Below are 19,236 nucleotides of genomic sequence, written 5' to 3'. Positions count from 1 at the left end.
TAATCCTGTGGTTCACAAGTGCCTTTTAATTTGGGAGAAAGCAAGAATTCTGGCAAGAACTAATCAGCATTTTTCACAAAGACTTATCAACTTGCATTCAAAGTAGAGAAAGTTGGGAAAAGTGTCGAAATGTGCTTAAGTGTCATGAAGTTTACATACAACTTGGGCAATTTATTTAATATTGCACATGCCAATGCTCTATAAACATCTGTAAACACAGCATCAGTCATTGTGCAGCAGCATGTGCAACAGCATTGGACGGTGAATGGAGATACCATGCTATAGGAGGAGAATAGGGTGTTCTTGGGTGGCAGTGTATAAGGCCATTGATGCTATTGAAGTTACTATGAGCAGTAAAGTGGTAGCAGGAGTGATCCAGCATGGCCTGTCCGTTTTTTTGTGGGTGTGTTTTGAACTTTACAACTGTGAACAATGATGCAGCTTCTCATGGTAATGGTTGGATCACTGCTGCAATTGTGCGGTATCCTGGTGATACAGTGAAAGCCGTTGCAGGTATGGAGAGTTTTAATAGCACAGATGTGATTGCTTGTCGCACATTTCAAGTGAACAAGGTGTAAAACCAGGACATGGGTCAGTCGCAATTTATGTATATTTGTTGTTATGACCAGGAATCATCGTAAAATAGATGAGTCAGAGTCCATTGTTGTATGGTTTAAAGGAGATGGAGTTTGTCAAAAAATTAAAGTTTCTGGCGATGTTATATTATCAAAAGTGAAATAAAGTACCTTCCCTTTCCTTATCTCCCATAAGATTTTGTGTCAAACTGTGGCTTTAATGCAATGGAGATGTAAAAGCTCCTCCTCTGGAGCTCTGATTCTTAAAAGATCTAAGATCACACAAAAGGATAGATTCCACGATTTCAAAAGCAGCTATAAGGAAATTTAGTCATCATTTGCGGTTGTTTATCACAACAGTTCTCTCTCTTATCACTTTCTGATGATGAAATAGAGACACAAACCAAAATCAAAATGGTGGCAAATTTAGACAGGGAAAATCTACAAATGGAAAAGATATATATTCCCTTTTTGTGGAGAATTGGATGGGCCATTATGTGGTAAGTTTAATATTATTCTGATTAACACTTATTATTAGTTTTAATTCATTAATTTACATTTCCTAATTTATCATCATGTCCACTCAGAGAAAACATTAGCCAACTACATGACACGCAAGAGCACGAATCAGTTCCCTACCCTTTAGTTTATATATACTAGTTTTATTCAACAAAGCCTAGTTTTATTCAACAAAGCCCTTCAACACAGATGAGCAGCACTTCAGATTTAGATGCTGAAAGGATAGTTAAGAAGTCAAAAGCTGCTAATGACTCTGCTGAAAAGTGTATTAAATTATTTCATCACAGACCATAGATGAGGAGCAAGAGGAATTTGTATTGCACTGTGTTCAATAACACCACACATTGTACCTAGACTGCAAGAAAGAAATACCATAAAGGAAATATTCTCAGGAATACTAAATGCATCCTAAAAAGTAAAATGGTATTACTTTTGATTTTATGCAATCATCAATAACTTTTACACTTACTAAAAACTATGAAACGTAAAATTCCCTATATTAAAATTCGTTGCTCCAATCAGCATGGGTTAATGTCATCCTACTGAGATGAAATAATTTTCCAGAGTAAATCAAAACAGAAAATTTTTAATGGTTGCACATAAAAAGAAAGGGGGGGGGGGGATAAAATGAGGGCATGCAATTTTTTTAAGAATACTGTTTTTGGAAATTCTTGATTAAAACAAGTGATTCATCAAAGGGTGAAAACATCACAAAACCATGTGATTGAAACAGCAAACAACAGACAGCATCTATACCCATGGTGTTGCTGTGGGTATTAAAGCAATCCAAACAAACAAAATAATCTGTTTTATAATAAGAGATTGTGGTGTTTCTCTAAAGACAGTATGTCAGTTTTTGTTATGGAAGGATGCACACAGCTTAAGCTATAGAGCACTGGTGCCACTGCCCAGCCCTCACTTTGAGGTACCTCGAATCACCATTCGATTACCAGCCATTCATGGCCAAGCCCCCAAGGGCAGAGTAACTGAAGATCATGAAATAATTTCTAACAATACATAACTGCAACAAGAAGCTTAAAAAATACACTTTCCTTTTCATTATTATAATGGTGTGAAAGTAAGAAGTTCGCTGTGTGAACTTTTCTGTATAGAGAGCAGCAGAACACACTTTGAGGCACTATCAGTGTGTTCTCTCTGTCCCACACCACACACTCCCATCTGATGCCTACCCTGGCAACTAGCAGCATTGGGCAAGTTTCATATTGAGCCACTGTTTCTGCTTCTATCTAGTTAAATTTAGGTGCGCAGAAAACTACAGCACTATTCATAAATGGTCCATACTTTTCGTATTTCGTTAAACACTTTTTCCCCTATGTGTCTGTCACCTTTCAAATATCTCTCTCTCTCTCTCTCTCTCTCTCTCTCTCTCTCTCTCTCTCTCTCTCTCTCTCTCTCTCCCCCCCCCCCCTATCTCCTATTTACCTCTCTATTCTCAAATTTAAAGAAACAACACACATTTTTTTCACTTCTTCCTTTCTAATTATGCCCCTGTAATTTCTCTACATTTCAACAGCTCCTTTGCTGCAGCATTATATTAACTTCCCAATTTTTTTGCTGAACTCTATTATTTCACTTCACTTCTCTTTTCAACTCATTGTCCTGAGTTAGTAGCCTCTTTGTTGTCATTTATTGTCAGCATTTACAAATTTCTTATCTTTCTATTTCCTTTTATAAAGCTTAAAACTTTCAGTTATTATGATTTATTATCATTACTATACTTATCATCTAAACTGCTGAGAGTGTTACACTCTGCCACTCAGTGTGAAGCACAGCAATTTTTATCTACATACGCTAATTATTTGTCTACTCTTAGCATACTGTGTAAAATTATGTGGTCAGATGATTAGGACTAAGTGAAAGCTTCGTAAAATGTGTACATTATGGCTACTAATAAATGGGAAAATGTTCAGAAACAGTGACTACCACTTGGTACTAGTTCACGAACACAACATAAACAAGCATGTCTGATTACAGAGAGAAAGATTGTGATTAGCAGAAAACTTACCAGGAAAAAAAGATGAAAGTAATCAAACTAAAATTCAATAATTACATAAATGGAATGAGTTACAATTAAAAAAATGCTTACCCTGCCAGTGAAAACCCATCTGGAGCTTTTTTCAGCCTGCTTAGCACAATAATATCAGTGACTGCCGTTTTTGCTTGTGTCTGCTTAGCAAGCCTGTAGCACAGCTGCCGCTTTCTCCAAGCTCGTTGATCTGAGGGAGCGAAAAATTGGTGAGCACAAAAACTTCAAAATGAGCGGTACATACTTAATAACAAGTTCATGCCTGAAAATTAAATAATCAACAGTTGGCACATTAAGTCTTAAAAAAACAGTAAAACACCACAATACTGTCAGTATCCAGCTCCTAAGTTGTTAATTAATCAGGATTTCTCACAGGTATTATGCAAGAAAATAAATAAATATAATGCTAAATTTAGGATTAGAAAACAAAATCTTTTTTCCTCACTAATATTAATGCTTTCTAGAAATTAATGCTCTCCATTCACCATAGACATTGGCAAAGTGAGGTGGCTTGCAAGCCTGAACGATACAGATAGCAGGACTAAGTGCAACTGAAATGGAGGGGAAGCTGGGGAGAGGCCAGATAAACCTGTGGTTCCTGAAAAGGTGTACAGCCTTTTCAGTAATAACAGGAGCAACAGTATGTATGAGTGATCTGGCCGTGTAACATTAGCCAACATGGCCTTGCTATGTCAGTACTGCAAACAACTTAAGGTCAAGGGAAACAATGGCACTTACTTTAACCTAGGGCATGTGGTTCAGAGTGTGGAATGTAAAATCCATTAATCAAGTTCACAGTTTGTCATCGTCGTCGTCTTCTTCAGTTCAAACACTGGTTTCATGCAGCTTTCCACGCTACTGTATCCTGTGGACACCTCTTCAGCAAGTAACTACTGCTACCTACACCGTTCTGAATCTGCTTCCTGTATTCATCTCTTTGTTGCCCTCTATTAATTTTACTCCCCACACTTCCCTGCACTATTAAACTGGTGGTATCCCTTGGCGTCTCACAATGTGTCTTTTCAACTGATCCCTTCTTTTAGTGAAGTTGTGCCACAAATTTCTTGTCTCTCCAATTCTATACAGTATATCCTCATTAGTTATATGATCTACCCACCTAATCTCCAGCATTCTTCTGTAGCACTGCATTTCGAAAGCCTCTATTCTCTTCTCATCTATATTGTTTATCATACATGTTTCACTTCCACAAATGGCTACACACCAGACAAATACTTTCCTGACAGACTTCCTAACACGTAAATCAATATTCAGTGTTCACAAATTTCTATTCTTCAGAGATGCTTTTCTTGCCATTGCCAGTCTAAATTTTATATCTTCTCTACTTTTGTCATCATCAATTATTTTTCTGCCCAAATAGCAAAACTCGTTTACTACTTTAAGTGTCTCATTTCCTAATCTGATTCACTTAGCATCACCTGATTCAATTCAACTACATTCCATTATCCTTGTTTTGCTTTCATTGATATTTATTTCATATCCTCCTTTCAAGACACTGTCTATTCCATTCAACTGCTCTTCCACGTCCTTTGCTGTCTCTGACAGAATAACCAAGTCACTGGCAGACCTCAAAGTTTTTCTCTCTTCTCCCTGAACCTTAATTCCTACTCCAAGTTTTTCCTTGGTTTCCTTTACTGCTTGCTCAAAGTACAAATTGAATAACATAGGGGGATAAGCTAAAACCTTGCCTCACTCCCTTCTCATCCACTGCTTCCCTTCCGTGACCCTCGACTCTCATAAATGCCGACTGAATTCTGTACAAGATGTAAATAGCCTTTTGCCTCCTTTATTTTTCCTCTGATACCTTCAGAATTTCAAAGAGTGTGGTTCCAGTCAACATTCTCAAAGCTTTCTCCACATCTACAAATACTATGAACATTGGGTTCGCATTTCCTTAACCTGTCTTAGAAGATAAGTCGTAGGGTCAGTATTGCTATGTGTGTTCCTACATTTCTCTGGAATCCAAACTGATCTTCCTTGAAGTCATCTTATACCAGTTTTTCCATTCTTCTGTAAGTAATTCAAGTTAATATTTTGCAACCATAACTTATTAAACTGATCGTTCACTAATATTCACACATGGCAGCACCTACTTTCTTTTTAATTGAAATCATCACATTCTTCTTGAAGTCTGAGGGTACTTCGCCTGTCTTGTACACCTTGCACACCAGATGGAAGAGTTCTGTCTTGGATGGCTCTCCCACAGCTATCAATAGTTCTGACTGAGTGTCATGTACACTTGGGGCCTTATTTTGACTGAGGTCTTCCAGTGCTCTGTCAAATTCTTCGCACAGTATCATATTTCCCATCTCATCTTCATCTGTCTCTTATTCAGTTTCTACAATACTGCCTTCAGGTTCGTCCCCCTTGTACAGACACTTTATATACACCTTCCATATTTCAGCTTTCCCTTCTTTCCTTATGACTGGTTTTCCATCTGAGCTCTTGATTTTTTTTATACAGCTGCTTCTTGAAACACACTTCTAAATTGCATTCTGGCCCGAGATGCTGGAGTTGGTGATCGTGTGTGCATAAGATGTGCTTGCCTCTCTTTGTGTGTGTGTGTGTGTGTGTGTGTGTGTGTGTGTGTGTGTGTGTGTGTGTGTGTGTGTGTGTGTGTGTGCGCGCGTGCGCTGACAAAGGCTGTGGCCAAAAGCTATACGAGAGTGTCTTTTAATCATGCCTGCCTGCAACTTGACATGTCTTCTTTATGATAAGTAGCAATCTATCTTTTCTACCTGGAGTTTCCATTGTTTGCATTCCATTTTACTTGCTTCATTTGCATCATTTTTATATTTTCTCCTTTCATCAATTAAATTAAATATCTCCTGTGTTACTCAAGGGTTTTGACTAGGCCTTGTCTTTTTACCTATTTGAGCCTCTGCTGCCTTCACTATTTCATCCCTTAAAGCTACCCATTCATCTTCTGCTGCATTCCTTTCCCCTGTTCTAGTCCAATGGCTAATGTTCCCTTTGAAACTCTCTAAAACCTCTTGTTCTATGAAATTTCCAGGTCTCATTTTCTTAATTTCCTACCTTTTTGCAATATCTTCACTTTTAATCTACAGTTCATAACCAATAAATTGTGGCCAGAGTCCACATCTGCCCCTGGAAATGTCTTGCAACTTAGAATCTGGTTCCGAAATCTCGGTCTACCATTATATAATCAATCTGGAACCTTCCTGTGCCTCCAGGTCTCATCCACGTATACCATCTTCTTTCACAATTCTTAAACCAAGTGTTGGCCATGATTAAATTACGCTCTGTGCAAAATTCTACCAGGGGACTTCCTCTTTCAATTCTTTCCCCCAGTCCATATTCACCTACTATTTTTCCTTCTCCTACTATCTAATTCCAGTCCCCTGTCACAAATAAATTTTCACCTCCCTTAACTATATGACTAATTTCTTTTATCCCATCATGTATTTCTTCAATCTCTTCATCATCTGCAGGGCTAGTTGGCATATAAACTTGTACTACTGTGGTAGCATGGGCTTCTTGTCTATTTTGGTTACAATAATGTGTTGGCTATGCTGTTCATAGTAGCTTACCCGCATTCCTATTTTCTTAATTCATTATTAAATGCACTTCTGCATTACTCCTATTTGATTTTGTAATTATAACCCTGCACTCCCCTGACCAGAAGTCCTGTTACTCCTACCACCAAACTTCACTAACTCCCACTATAACTTCAACCTATCCATTTCTCTTTTTAAATTTTCTAACCTACCTGCCCAATTAAGGGATCTAACATACCACCCTCTGAACTGTACAGCACCAGTTTTGTTCCTCCTGATAATGACATCTTGCTGAGTAGTCCCTGCCTGGAGATAAAATTGGGGGACTATTTTACCTCCAGAATATTTTACCCACGAGGATGTCATCATCATTTAACATACAATAGTGCTTAATGCGATCAAAAAAATTATGGCTGTACTTTCCCATTGCTTTCAATCATTCACAGTACCAGCAAGGCCATTTTGGTAGATGTTACAAGACCAGATCAGCCAATTATCCAGACTGTTGCCCCTACAACTACCAAAAAGGCTTCTGCCTCTTTTTCAGAAACCACACGTTTGTCTGGCCTCTCAACAGATATCCCAGTGTTGCGGTTGCACCTATGGTATGGCTATCTTTACCATAGAGGCATGCAAGCTACCCCAGTGACAGCAAGATCTTTGGTTCATTGTTAGATATAGTGGGAATTAATGAAGTGTGGTAGCAGGAATAACAGTACTTCTGAGAGTGAATTCATTACAATACCAAAGAAGCACATGAAGTCTACATCCACTATAGTAGTGCAAGTTTAAATGTGTAATATCTCTGCAAATGATGAGTTAGTTGGAATAACATGTGATTAGATAAAAGATATTATTGAGATAGTGAAGGAGAAAAATTTAGTTGTGATGAGGGACTTGAACTCAATACCAGGAACAGAAAGACAATGAAAAATAGTAAGAGAATATGAACTAGTGTAAAGCAATGAACAGGGAAGCCACCTGGTAGAATTTTGCACAGTGAATAATTTAATCACTGCACACATTTGGTTTAAGAATAATGAGAGGAGGTTGTGTCAGTGGAAGAGACCTGGAAATACCACAAGATTTCAAACAGATTATATAATGGTTAAGACAGAGACTTCGAAGGCAGATTATAAACTGCAAAACATTTTCAGGGGCATATGTGGACTGACCACAATTTATTAGTTATGATCTGCAGATTAACTGAAGAAATTGCAGAATTATGGGAAAGGAAGTATGTGGGCCCTGGATAAGTTGAAAGAACCATAATCTGTTGAGAATTTCAAAGAAGTATTACATAATTATTAATTGAAATTGAGGAAAGGAGTGCAAGAAGATGAATGGTTATCTTTGAGAGATGAAATAGTGAAGGCAGTGGACCATCGAACACACAAAAAGCAGTCACAAGTGAATACATACATCTGAAAAATGTGATGAAGTGCAAAATGAGAATGCAGGACAAATGCAGGAATGTAGAAGCATGCATGACTAGGGGAAACATAGATGCCACTTAACAGGAAAATTAAAGAAACCTTTGGATAAAAGAGCAGCAAATATATAAATATCAAAAGTTCAGATGGCAAGCCAGTACTAAGCAAAGCAGGGAAAGCTGAAAGGAATATATAAGAGCATCTATATAACGTAAACAAACTTGAGGACAATGTTATAGAGAGGGAAGAGGAAGTTGGTGAAAATGAGTGGGGAGATATGACGCTGTGAGAAGAATTTGACAAAGCGCAAAGACCTATATGATTAAAAGGCCCCTGAAATACACTATACTTCTGCCCATAATGGTCCAAACAATCTCAATCTGGGAGAGATTTGGTGACCTTGCTTGCCAAGGTAGGGTTTGGAAAGCTTGAAGACAGTAAGTAGAAACTCTTGCCATGTGCGGGCAGGCATTATCTTGCTGAAAGGTAAGCCCAGGATGGCTATCCATGAAGGGCAACAAAACGGGGCATAGAATATTGTTGAGGTACTGCTGCGTCGTAAGGGTGCCGTAGATGACAACCTAAGGGGTTCGTGCTATGATAAGAGTTGGCACTGCATACCCTTGGTTGTTGGGTCGTATAGCAGGTGACAGTCAGGTTGGTATCCCACTGCTGTCCACGTTGTCTCCATGCATGTCTTCAGCCTGGAATCTCATTAATGACTATCACCCACCATAAGGTCAAATAACCAGAAGTGAGGGTCTGGGGTGATATTTCTTTTCATAACAGGACCTCTTTGGTTGTCATCTGTGGCACCCTTAGAGCGCAGTAGTATGTCAACAATATAAATTTTTTAAAAATCATTTGGGCAATAATTCAAGAAACAATTTTAAAACTGTAATTAATTCTTGAGAAAAGAGGTTTACCTTTAGACCTTATAAAAGTAATACAATGCTTTCGGAGAAGTGCAGAAATTGCTACTGCCAGAAGTCACAATTTTAAGAAAATAACTGATTGAGATGTAAGACAAGGGAGCAGCATGCCACCAAATTTTTTGACATGTTTCTGGAACAGATGATGTGTTGTGGGGGGGGGGGGGGGGGGGGGGGGAAAGGCCAAATATTAAGACCTGCACACACAATGTGTGTAATAATAAATATTTAAATACAGTTGTATTTGTCAATGACCAGATAATAGCTACTGAGTAAATTCTTAACATTTGGCTGAGTAAGACTGTACATAGCATTTAGAGGATCAGAATCTTATGTGTAGAATAGTAATGGAGAATAAACAAAATAATAAATTTACTGAACTTTCAAGGATGGGTTTTATTTTTTATTTTACACATCTAGTTCTGTAGGACCAAATCAATGAGCAAAGCTCCATGGTCATGGAATGTGCCAGTACATGAAACTACAACAGAAAAGTAATAACAGATATAATAAAATGTTTATGAATCCTAAAAAGATGTCAAGCTATAAGTTTAAGTAAACACAATCAATGATATAACACAGGAATCAGCTTAATGTTTCAATGAACTCGACAGAATAAAAGGAGTGAACCATGAGGAAAATCCTCAGTTTAGATTTGAAAGCATCTGGATTACTGGTAACATTTTTGAATTCTTGTAGTAGATTATTGAAAATGAAGGCAACAGAATACTGAACGCCTTTCTGCACAAGAATCGAGGAAGTGCGATTGAAATGCAGATTGTATTTCTGCCTAGTATTAACTGAACGAAAGCTACTAATTCTTGGGAATGAACTGATGTTGTTAACAAGAAAGGGATTAATCTGATATTGTTAACAACAGTATATATATAATGAGAGCCCAATGGCAGAATACCCAGACTAATGAACAGAGGTCAACAAGAGGTTCGCGAACTTACACCACTTAATGCCTGAACCACACATTTCTGAGCCAAAAATACACTGAGAATGGGAAGAGTTACCCCAAAATGTTATACTATATGTCAAAAGCAAATGAAAATGAGCAAAGTAGACTGTTTTTCATGTCAAATTATCACTTACTTCAGATACTGTTCTTCTAGTAAAAATGGCAGCATTAAGTCTTTGAACAAGATCCTGAACATGCGCTTTCCACGACAGTTTAATGTCTACCTGAACACCTAGAAGTTTGAACTGTTCAGTCTCACTAATCATATGCCAATTCTGCATTATTAAAACTCCACATTTTGTTGAACTGTATGTTAGAAACCGTAAAAACTAAGTACTACCGTGAGATACCATTAGTTTATTTTCTACAAGCCATGAATATATATTCTGAACTGAACCATTTCTAACAGTGCCAACATTGCACACAACATCTATCAAGCTAGTCTCATCAGCAAACAGAAATATTTTAGAATCACCTGTAATAGTAGAAGGCATTTTGTTTATATAAATAAGAAATAGGTGTGGCCCCAGCACTGATCCATGGGGCACCCCCATTTAACTGTGTCCCACTCGGCTCGCACATCACATCCATTCTCAATACTGTGGCGAATGACCTTTTGCCTTAAAGTAATAGGTGAACCAACTCCCCATATCCCATAACGGTCCAACTTCTGGGGCAATATTTTGTGATCAATACAATCAAATGTCATAATTAAATAAAAAAATACGCCTAGCATTCGAAACCTTTTGTTTAATCCATCCAGTATCTCACAGAGGAAAGAGAATATAGCATTTTCAGTTGTTAAACCAAACTATACATCTGACAGCAAATTATGTAAAATGAAATGCTCAATTACCCTTACATATATAGCCTTTTCAATACCTTTGGCAAACACTGATGGCATAGAAATAGGTCTAAAATTGGCTACATTATCCCTTTCTGCCTTTTTATAAAGCATCTTTACTACCGAGTACTTTAATCGTTCAGGAAACTGATCATTCGTAATACAAAAATTACAAGTGTGGCTAAGCTAACATGTGCAGCACAGTATTTTAGTATTCTGCTAGATACTCCATCATATCCACAAGAGTCCTTAGTCTTCAGTGATTTAGTTATGGACTCAACCTCCCCATTGTCAGCATCACAGAGGAGTATTTCAGATATCACTCTCTGACAGGCATTTTCCAAGAGTTATATGATTCCCTGTAGAAACAAAGTTTGTTGTTTTTTTTTATTTTTTTTTTAATTCACTATGTTGAGAAAATGACTGTTCAAAACTGTGCTTATATCTAACTTATCAGTAATAGAAACATTTTAACTATGTAATGACTTTATACACAGATCTTGTGATGCTGACCAGATGCCTCCTTCCATGACTGACAACATAGTTTTAATTTTATCCTGTGAATTATCTATTCTAATTGCATACCACATACTCTTTGCCTTCTTAATAACATTTTTAAGCACCTTAGAATACTGCTTGTAATGGGAAACTGTAGCTTGATTGTGACTACTTCTAACATTTTGACAAAATTCCCACCTTCTTCTACATGATATCCTTATCCTTATCCCAGTAGTCAGCTGCTGCTAGTGACCTGTTTAGAATATTCTAATGGGAAGCAACACTCAAAGAGCATGAGAAATGTGTTAAGGAAAGCATTATATTTGTTATCTCTGCTATCAGCACTATAAACATCCTACTACTCTTATTCCTTAATGAGATTTAAACAGCTCTCTACTGCCATTGGATTAGCTTTCCTACATAGTTTGTAATTATATACAACATCTGTTTGCATACAAAAACAGTTTAGTGTTAAAATTTGTGCATCATGGTCTGAAAGGTCATTCACCCTTTTAGTAACAGAATGTCCATTTAGTAATGAAGTATGAATAAAAATACTGTCTATGGTTATGCTACTGTTCCCTTGCACCTTGGTCAGAAAAAAATTCAGTCTGCATCAGATCATATGAATTTACAATATCTTCCACCATCCTTTTTCTTGCACAATCACATACAAAATTAATATTGAAGTCACCGCATACAACTAATGTATGATATATGTACAGCATATGTATTACTCCTTATGTCTATCCAATGAAGGAGGGAAGAAAATAGGGGTTTAAGGTCCCATTGAAGAAGAGGAACAATTTCAACATTTGTCTCAATTAATTTAGGTAAACCACAGAAAATATAAAAATTTATAGCTGGATGAGGATTTAATGCCCACTGCTGCCAAACGTTATTTCAGATTCTTAATCAGTGCCCCACATTATTTGGTTTAGAAATGAAGGTATCAATAAATGAAGCTACCGAGAATCTTATGCTAAAGCAGTGGTGCACAGCTTTAAAGAATGCAGCAGTTTGATGTTGGAACACTATTACACTGCCCAAGTAGCTGATATTTTGTTACCAACTACTATCAGTTGTATGATCATTTTCAGACATTGAACTAGTCATATCCAATGATATACGGAGGTGCCTTAGCATAAGACATCATCAAACAATTCAACCATCATGGAAGACGGTGTGTTGTTGCACATGATGTTAGAGACTTGAATAATATTCATGCTTCCTGTTGATTTCAAACTTTATTTAATGGAATTTTACTGTAAATGACACTTTCACAGAGGAACAAATGAATGAACAAGTGCATGAACTTACAAAACAGCACATACAGGTTTTCTTAATGATAGATATCATCTGCCCAATGATGTCTCAGACAAGGGTCTTGGTTATGGTGACAGACTGATGGGCTAGCATTGCCTAGGGGCTACACTAGGTTGGAAGCTAACGGTCTGGTTGCAAGCTGGCAAAGCCAATGAATGCAAATTAAAGGTTGTTGTAACACACGATTTGTTGTGTAGTCTGTTGTTTAATGTCTCTATTCACACCACATTTAACAAACTTTTTGGAAGATAAATTTAGAAAACTGCATTAAACAACACACCAATCAGTAGTTTGTTGTCTTATTAACTACGTATATCATTCATAAAATATGAAAAGAACAAGGGTTGAGGAGGAGGGACACTATTATAATGCTTAAAAGTCTGTCATATTTAGACAACTCTCTATACACACACTGGATTTAATGCAGGTCTACTCTGCGTTGACATGAGAATGTGTCACTGGATCTTGTCAGTCAATGAAGATTATATTTTCTAACAGTGCACGACTGTCCAACATGAAACTAGTTCAGTAACTAAACTCTATTTCTGTATCTTGATCACTGGACTCAGTCTATAGAATCTGACAACTCAAAAAGGACCAGTGTTCAACAAACAAGCCTCTGTAACATGTCATTGCACTGCAAATCAAACTATTTTTCAGTTCATTTTCTTTTATGTTCAGAATGCATTGTCTTATCAACAATAAGACAATCACAGGCAACCTAATACTAATACTGATACTGAAACTTTCCACAGTTTTCAAATAAGATAGGAGGAACAATCTTGGTACTCAACTGAAATTACTATCTCCACAATCCTGGTACTCAACTGAAATTACTATCTCCAGCCATATGGTCCAAAACAGCTTGGGACATAAGTCAGTCTCTTATCACCACTTTATTTGTGAGAGCAGCAGCAATATAACAGTCAGTTTAGAAAACAATTGGAGGAGGTACATTTTCCAAAATGTCATTATCTGAAACTGCAACTACAAAATAAAAACCAATAAGAATGCTCATCACAACTCATGAAAACACTGAACAATATTCGCAAAGCTGTTCCAGTAATGTTTTTGCTACCTGACAGCTGATGTGTAAACAAAATACACATTTCGCAGAAACTATAGTATCACTGCATAAGAGTGTAGGAATCTAATATAAATCATACCACAGGATAATTTCCACCTTGGAAGCAGTGCTCATGTAATGTATAATGACAAAATATAGTCAACAGCAATAAAATCATGCGTCATCTTTTGTTCTTATAAATCATATGGCAGATTGTTAAGAAGCTTTATATTTACAAAATACATTTTTACCTACCATTCCAACTGACTATAGCACATTAAGTTGAAATTGTACTGCAAATCAATAAATGCTAGATGCCACAGATAATGGGGAAATGAATCAGTCGTATCATTAAAGATATCTGCAAAGTTAACTTAAAACATGCAGAACAGAAAACAACTGAAGCAGTATCCTTATGCATGGACGTACACTTACACAAAATGAGGGAAGTACACGGCTAGTACTGAACACTAAAAAAGTAAGTAGAGCTAGTTAACATTAATAACAACCTGTATCAGCCGTTCTTGTCAAGACAGAGTAACCATCTGGTGGGACTTCTCTCTCGTTGATAATGAGAACAGATTCGACAATATAATCAGCAATGCCTTCTGTCTTCGAGTGACACACATAACGAGTAACCTTGCGACCAAATACCTTTGCTTCTCTCCATAAATCTGCATCGGAATCCTGATCATGTGTTCTTGATACCTGAAATACGCATCTTGATCAAAACTCAATCAAACAAATATGTTTCACACAACATATTTTTGCTCAGTAATCACTTACAACAGTAAAACCAGGAGGACACTTGTCTGCATCCTCAACTATCTGAATACTTGTAATAGGTCTGTCATCGGGTAGCGTCTGATACAGCTGCTGCATCATTTCCTTAATATTTTCCGTCACTGTAGGACAAGTACATTAACTTCAATTTTTTTTAAATAAACATTGATTCTTGTCTGAACACGGTTCACATGTTTTCATGAATTTAAGCATAAGAAATACACTCCAACTGTATCCAAAAAATGTTAAAAAGTTGTAGTTGTCCAAGTTCCAAGTAGTCCAATAGCAAGCCGATGATCACTCAACATCAGGATTACTCACACCTCTGAATGCATCTGTCCTGTCATTCGCTATCAGGCTCGAGAATTATGTATCGGCGAACAGCAACGGGAATTATATACTTCCTACACATAGCGCTCCAAATCACAACACTAATTATGTTTCACATTATCACGGATAAATAGCTGTACTTAATATTCATGAATCAACGTACTTCGTGAGTCACTTTTTTCGCCATAACATAAAATTGCAACAACAACGCATTCAATTATTTGCATAACTGTACAGCTAAAGTATGTAACATCCTAACACGGCCCTACGTACCGCTACTTATTAGCTGCCGCTTAAATAAACGAGCAGAGATGCTATATTTGTCGGTCCTCATTGAAAGTCCAATGTTGTAACTCTTAAAAACTATGTTTCATTTTTGTGAGAAAAGGGGATTGTAATATTACTCTTTATTTATTACGTTTATTCGTGAAATTAGACCCTTCTGAAATGACTATTTTCGGCCATCTGGTCTTGAGTTGTGCGCACTATATGATATTTGAGTTTTAAAGCGATCCTTGTGAAGTAAACCATTGCGATCAGATTTTCATTCTTCCCAGCTCGGAACTAAATGTAATGTTTTTTTTTTTTAATATTCCTCTTTCAGATCTGTTTCTCAAGTTGTTAACCACAATTCCGGCTTATACCAAAATCAAATCACCTTTTTGATTCGTTTGTACTATTGCCATTGTTCTTTTTATTTCTTTCTCATCGATTCTGCAGTATTTCCAAAGTAGTGTTTTTCAGTTGTATATTAGTACAGTATAATTATCGGCATTTACGTGGCTCATTTTCTCCTCTTGTTTACTCATTTATCTCTAAGATCGGTAGAAATGTCAACGTCTGCACCCGATCATACGCCTGTCTTGCTGATGCCTACATTCGTGTTCTACTATCCCGGCCTTATACAGGAAGTAGTGTCCGGCACTGGTAGCTGAGTGGTCAGCGTGACAGACTGTCAATCCTAAGGTCCCGGGTTCGATTCCCGGCTGGGTCGGAGATTTTGATGAAATGATGGTAGGAAGAAGATCAGGATCGGAAGAAGATCAGGACAACACAACAACACCTGGTGTGTTGTCCTGAACTTCATCCTTTCCTGATCTTCTTCCTTTTATCATTTCATCAAAATCTCCGACCCAGCCGGGAATCGAACCCGGGACCTTAGGATTGACAGTCTGAAAGTAATCGCACTTCAGTTACGATATACCATAGCAACGTATTTTTTTTAAGTCTGCTTCGGTGCGACGCTGTTCAGATGTACACTATTCATGGTAAAAAAAAATGAAATGTCGTGTGGCTAGGGCCTCCCGTCGGGTAGACCGTTCGCCAGGTGCAGGTCTTTCGAGTTGACGCCACTTCGGCGACCTGCGTGTTGATGGGGATGAAATGATGAAGATCAGGACAACACAACACCCAGTATGCTATAGAAAATACTTCGGGAGGTCCATATTGTCCCCCTGAACACACACACACACACACACACATACACACACACACACACACACATCTTCCTAATGTAATATTATCATTTGGTACAATATTGAGAAACAATCAACAGATGAAAGGAAAAAGTTTCACGATCTTCAGATTTCACTCTAATTGGATGGAAAGAAAGGGGGCAATTATTTAAATGTTCTCTGCTACCTCGCCCAATTAACGTAGTTTGATTCTGTAGCTCTGTGTGAAAAAATTAGCCCACAATCAAGGAGATACGGGGTGGCGCCTACAGGTATTTGCTAGGCAATAGTTCGGTAATCTGCACATTCCTCATTTAGTTCGGAGGAACCTCCTTTATTCGAATGGACATAATGAAATACATATTCTCTGTCGCCACATGCCACTTGATCTTTAAATGGTAGTGGGCTTCTGAAACGACGATTGAAAAGGACGTACAGGTTATTTGTATTAAGGACAAATTTCTCGTTCTGTTGGATGCACACAAGTTCGGTAGGACATAATTAAATACGGTAAACGTTCTCTGTCTCGACATATCACTTAGGAGTGGATATTTGTAGCAGCGTTTGAAACAGTGAATCTCAGTTCACGAGTAAATAAGGAAGTGCAGGCTGTCGAAACACGCAAAAGTGTGCAATCTGCATATTTCGCAGAAGTTCAGTTGGTCATAATTTAATATCGATAACATCGGCTTGCAAGTTTTCACAAACAACCACTAGATGTCACTGTTAAAGGCAACAACAGTATTGCTGAAAAGCTCTCGGGTAACACTGCCACCTGGCTGTAACCCCGAGAACTGTTCATCAGTCGTATGCGGCGAGAGAGTCTACATTTAAACAAACATCAGTGTTGTTTTAAAAACAATGTTATAGTTAAAACAGTGGCAGATCAGAAATTGGCTAAGTAGTTTGTTTCAGCGAACATTTACAAAAATAATACCGTAAAAAAGCTGAAAATTTCACGTGAAGATTTTCGTTGGATGATTTTTCAATGTTTTCGTAATGCCTGACTTAAAAGCAATGTCTCGCTTATTTTAACTTTTTGATTCTCCGGCGGTAATTCGTTTGAATACCGCCCTTCGATTGTGCTATTATGGAACAAATCGAAGCGATAGGTGTTGCAGGTGCCAGCCAGCCAGCCAGCCCGTCAACGTGCAGCAGTCCAGCCAGCAGCGGTTCCCGCCAGCTGCCAGCAGCGGTTCCCGCCAGCAGCGGTCCCCGCCAGCAGCCAGCGGCCAGCAGCGGTCCCCGCCAGCAGCCAGCAGCCATCAGCGGTCGCAGCCCCCAGCCAGCAGCCAGCAGCAAGCAGTGGTTCTAGCTGCCACCACCAACAACAGCAGCAGCAGCAGTGGAGGCTTCACCACCGGCCAGCCAGCCGGGTCGCCCCCCCCCCCCCACCCTGTCAGCGACAGCAGAGTGGGGCTTCAGCCCCAGTCTCCTTCATCCTTCATCATTCTCCATCCCCTTCTACTCTGTGTCTCTTGTCGCCCTGCCCGTCCCTCGTTTGCTTCTTTTTCTTGTCCTGTGTTTTTCCCCTTATCATAATGTCAACCCCCACCACCTCTTCTACAGCCACCACCACTGCTATCATATACACCTCCCCCTCCGCCGCTGCCACCACTATGACGTGGTGTGCCCAGTCATCCCCCCACCCCATGCTCAGTCCATCCCCCCACTCCTCACTCTCCCTTCTCCCTCACTATTTGTCACCCCATCCCCAGCTCCTTCCTCCCACGCCTCCTCTGATCCCTTCCCGCCACTCCCTCCCTCTGCTCCTTCCGTTTCTGTGGCACCCGTTAGGGTGGTTGCCCAGAGGGCCACGGCCCACGCTAAACTCTCCCCTTCACCTTCATCATCACCGTCGCCTTCGCCATCGCCCTCACCATCTCCGGCGCCAACTCCAGAACCGGGACCTGCCACTCCCCGCCACATTCCAGTTGCTCCCATCCCCCACACCTCCTCCGCCGCCGTCAAACGCCCCAGTGGCACCCCTGCCTCCTCTACTCCTGAAAAGGCTCCACCTCGTCCCCCTTCCCCGGCCCAGGATGCCATGGATGTCTCCCTGCCTGTACCTGCCCCTTCCTCCTCCTCCTCCACCTCCCCCTACTGCTATCTCCTCTCCCGTCCTGATCCCTCCCTTCTTGAGGCCCGGAACCTCACCCTCTTCCTTCGCCAGCATTTGCCCGGTGCCCCCATCTCCCTCCTCACTCCTCGCTGTGATTCGGTCATCATCTCCTCCACCAGCTCTACCCTTCACACGGATCTCCTTTCCCACATCCCTGTCACCCGCTTTGGCCCTCATGCCTCCCTCACTCCTGCCCCCTTCCCCGCCTCCCTCCCGCCAATCCCAACCTCCGCGTTGCCCGCCGACCCTCACCACCGTGATCACTCGGCTTAGTCCGACAATCACGGAGGAGGAGGTGTTGGCGGAGCTTCAGGCACATCCCCATCTGAAGGTGTGTGTGGTTCACCGCATCCACAACTCTGCCGGGCCCACCCACCTTATGCGGGTCTTTTCCGAGCACGCCCCCTCCATAGACCGTCTCCTGAAGGAGGGTGCCCTCCTCTTTAACCAACATTATAAAGTTGACCCCTCCTGTTCCCCTCCTCAATCCCTCCGCTGCCAGAGGTGCAGGAATGCACACACGACATCTGAGTGCTGGGAGGCCCCCACCTGCCCGCACTGTAGACAGGCCCACTTCTTACGGCAGTGCCCCAATCTCCAGTCCCTCCCCCTCCTGCAATACCTGTAACGTCCCTCATCCTACTTACTCCTAGAAATGTAAGGTCCGACCCCCTTCTACCACTCCTGAACTCACCGTTCCTGTCCGCCCTCTGGACGCCCCCACCCCTCCCGGCAATTCCCTTCACCCACCCCCTACCGTTGAGGACATCATCAGATTCCTCACCATCGTCCTTCAGAATGTTCATC

At 39.8% G+C, this 19,236-nt stretch overlaps 1 protein-coding gene across 3 annotated transcripts in view; it reads right to left on the bottom strand.

The window, feature by feature from the left end:
- LOC126183465 (multivesicular body subunit 12A) overlaps positions 1–15,137 on the bottom strand; it is a 60,086-nt gene extending 44,949 nt beyond the window's left edge. For 2 of the 3 annotated variants that reach the window (XM_049925466.1, XM_049925469.1), the window contains exons 1-3: positions 14,527–15,137; positions 14,250–14,448; positions 3,202–3,331 (exon numbers count right to left, since the gene is read on the bottom strand). In XM_049925466.1, coding sequence (XP_049781423.1) covers positions 3,202–3,331; positions 14,250–14,448; positions 14,527–14,625 — 428 coding nt within the window. In that variant the 5' untranslated portion in view covers positions 14,626–15,137. The remainder of the gene's footprint in view (positions 1–3,201; positions 3,332–14,249; positions 14,449–14,526) is intronic. The other variant, XM_049925468.1, reaches the window with a different exon arrangement.
- Positions 15,138–19,236: the final 4,099 nt, after the last annotated feature.

Source organism: Schistocerca cancellata, chromosome 4 (assembly GCF_023864275.1).
Source record: "Schistocerca cancellata isolate TAMUIC-IGC-003103 chromosome 4, iqSchCanc2.1, whole genome shotgun sequence".
NCBI lineage: Eukaryota > Metazoa > Arthropoda > Insecta > Orthoptera > Acrididae > Schistocerca > Schistocerca cancellata.
The sequence above is the reverse complement of the archived record's forward strand: the minus strand, read 5'-3'. Positions and strand labels throughout refer to the sequence as shown.